We start from the raw sequence: 3,413 nt of genomic DNA on the forward strand, positions 1-3,413 counted from the left end.
TTAAATATATCAAAGTATCATTTTTTTAATTAAAAAATAAGAAAAAAGTAACTAAAATTATTAATTTTTAAAATAGAGAATCAATTTTATAAATTGATAAAAATAGATAGATTAAAACTGCATTTAAGTGAATCATAATTGTTTTTAAAGTAAAAAATAGAACAAAATTATTTTTTTCACCTTAAATCAATTGTGTAAGTATTATGATACTTTGCGCCCCTTTAATTTATCTATAGTTAAAAATGTTTTTACACTTACTTAAAATTAATCTCTTATATAATTTATGAAATAAAATAATAATTTTCTAGAAATAGTGATATCTTAAAACCCAATCCATTGCAATGCAAAAGCAGCAGCGGATTTGCGTAAAACCCACTTGATTGCTGCACCTTCCTCCTCATGAATTCTTTCTCTCTCTCTCTCTCTATCTCTTAACTTCAATCCTAAGTATGATTAATGATTTAGCTCTCTCCTCTCTTTAAATGAACACAATTAGTTTGTGTTACTCCCTCTTCACCCCACAAACACACACAATAATAAAAAAAATGAAAACGTTTAAATGACACAAACACTCAAGGTAATATTTCACGCTATATAGAGACACTCACAACTTCATACTTCACACTATTATTCTTCCTCCATAAAACACACCAACTTAACAAACATTACCATTCTCACACAAATGGGTCGCCATTCCTGTTGTTTAAAACAAAAATTAAGAAAAGGTTTATGGTCCCTTGAAGAAGATGAAAAGCTATTCAATCATATTACTAGATTTGGTGTTGGATGCTGGAGTTCTGTTCCTAAACAAGCTGGTAACTAATATGTTTCATCCATTTTCTTCTTCTTCTTCTTCTTATATTGCAGCACATAAACATGTTTCATCAAATTCATTGCAGGACTTCAAAGATGTGGAAAGAGTTGTAGATTGAGATGGATAAACTATTTGAGGCCTGATTTAAAGAGAGGAATGTTTTCACAACATGAAGAGGATCTTATAATTAGTCTTCATGAAGTCCTTGGAAATAGGTAACATAATATATATCATTCATCAAAATTAACTAAATTTCTTTTTTTTGTTTACATCATTTTTTTCTTCTGTGATTTCTAAGGAAAACAAACCAATTCAGATCAATTACTCGGTTTTTTTTGTTACATCATTTATGTTGTTTCTTTCTTCAGATGGGCTCAAATAGCAGCACAGTTACCGGGGAGAACAGATAATGAAATAAAAAACTTCTGGAATTCATGTTTAAAGAAGAAGCTTCTAAAGCAAGGGATTGATCCAACAACACACAAGGCTATTACTGAAACATGTATTAAGGAAGAAAACAAAAGTCCAGAAGCAACAACACCTATTCAAATACCATCAGCTACATCACAAGGTTCAACATTTCTAATAAGTGATTCAAATTACTATGATAATAACAGCATAATAACAGAAGCTTCAAGAGAAATTTTCACTACCAAATCAGCATTGGATCCTTTGTTCTGCTATGATTTCCAATCTGGTTACAATTTACCTCTGAGTCATTATCAGAACCAATTTGGAGTTAATTCAAGCTATGGATTCACATCAATGCCAAGCCTAACGAATTCGGATCACGGTAACTTGTCGGTGACCGAGTTTTCAGACAACAATTCAGCTTCCAAAATAAGTTCATTGTTCATGAATGAACAAGTGAAAGAAAGTTCAAGTAATAATAGTTCAAACATGAGTACTATTTATCCATCTCAGATGAGAAATGTGATGGAAAATAATAATGCAGGATTTTCTTGGGATGGAGATAACAAATTGGATCCTTTGTTTCATTTTCAACAAGTCAATGGCATTAAATCTGAAGAATTTGGAACAAGTTCATGGGAAGAAGGACAACTTCAAACTCATAATTCAATAGATTTCACTAGCTATCCTTTAACATCACTTTCAGAAGATTTAACACAAGCAAATTTTGATGTGTTCCATCATATATGAATTGAACTGTAAATTACTAAATTCTTTCTTTCTTTCTTTTGATTTATTTTGAACTATTTGTATTGTTCAAAGTAGGAAATATAGAAAGGTGTTGATAGTATAGGAGATTTCTAGCTTAAGGATTTGAGATGAAATTGATATTTGAGATATTTTATTTTCTATTGATGTATCTGTTTTCATAAGCCAAAGTTTGGATAACGGTATATTCTTGAAGATTAATGATTGAAGCTAATTTTGTTTTGTGATTGTAAATTGTAATATTTTATATTGTCCAACAAATTAATGAATTATAATATATATTTTCAAGTTTAATCATATGGTCCGGAGCTAACTTTTGGTGTCCTTTAGTGCAGCTGGTCAAAGAGTTAAATATGATGAAAAAGACAAAAAAACCCATACATTGCAGAAGCAATGCTTACGAATTAAATTTCATTTTCATGGATGCTTCGCTTATAATATAATGTTAAGATATAGTATTATTATATTATGTTATACCACACACGCTCGTGTGTTTTTTAGTACTCATTCATGTGTATATATATGGCAGTGTTTGATAGGGATATATTGGTGCTGGCAAATTTTGAATATATAAGGAGAAGATTATATATATATATTGTCATATCATATCGTATATAATGATGGATAGTGTTTGTGCTGGCATATGATCAAAATATCTTTGTATAGGTGAATCCCTCCAAAAGGCACAAATTGGCTGCCAAAAAAATATGCATTATTGGAGAGAGATAATATATGTAGCTGATTAAAGTCTGAGGCTGTAATAAATATCTTCTCTTTATGTGTAACATTTTCAAAACATATGTCCAAATTTAAACCAGCTTTAAAATCATTTAAAATTTGCTGTCAATACATACTATCTGGGATTCTGACATTTTCTGGAAATTAATGTTATGCTGTCAAAGTAAAATATGGAGGGGAGGTGACAGTACTAGCAGCTTATCTGTTCCTTCTGCTGCTTGTATATGCATATGCATGTTCCCTCTATTTATTTACTTTGCAAAAGGTCACACCAATTAAAGCCAATAAGAGAACTGAACCCACACAACTTGCTACCTCATTCATCAAGGACTAGTGTAGTCACTCCAATCACCCATCCTTCTTAAAATTATTGCTCAAATCATAGGTTTTAAATAATTTTCTTTATTTAAGATTCAAAAACCATCTATCATATTTGTCCTTTTTTTTTTTGTAAATGCAAATTATGTATGTAAACTTTGGAAATTAAATTGGTGATTCACTGTCGAGAATGGATTGGTCCATATGAAGGATTCAGATATGTGAAACAACTTATCCGAAATTCGACACCATACCCTCTTGTATATTAAAAAAATTCAGATGTGAGGAGATAATTCACTTACTTTTGTATATAAAGAAAATTCGATTGTGATGAAATAACTCACTTCTAAATTCCTAACAAATT

At 30.1% G+C, this 3,413-nt stretch overlaps 1 protein-coding gene across 1 annotated transcript; it reads left to right on the top strand.

Moving 5' to 3' along the window:
- The first annotated feature begins 366 nt into the window (after nt 1–366).
- Nucleotides 367–2,207, top strand: LOC101506615 (transcription factor MYB106-like). Its single transcript, XM_004515818.4, has 3 exons — nt 367–815; nt 900–1,029; nt 1,183–2,207. Exons 1-3 carry the CDS (start codon nt 683–685, stop codon nt 1,973–1,975), a joined length of 1,056 nt encoding a protein of 351 aa, XP_004515875.1. The 5' UTR covers nt 367–682; the 3' UTR covers nt 1,976–2,207.
- The last annotated feature ends 1,206 nt before the right edge of the window (nt 2,208–3,413 follow it).

The sequence above is a fragment of the Cicer arietinum genome, chromosome 7, assembly GCF_000331145.2.
Source record: "Cicer arietinum cultivar CDC Frontier isolate Library 1 chromosome 7, Cicar.CDCFrontier_v2.0, whole genome shotgun sequence".
NCBI classification, from domain to species: domain Eukaryota; kingdom Viridiplantae; phylum Streptophyta; class Magnoliopsida; order Fabales; family Fabaceae; genus Cicer; species Cicer arietinum.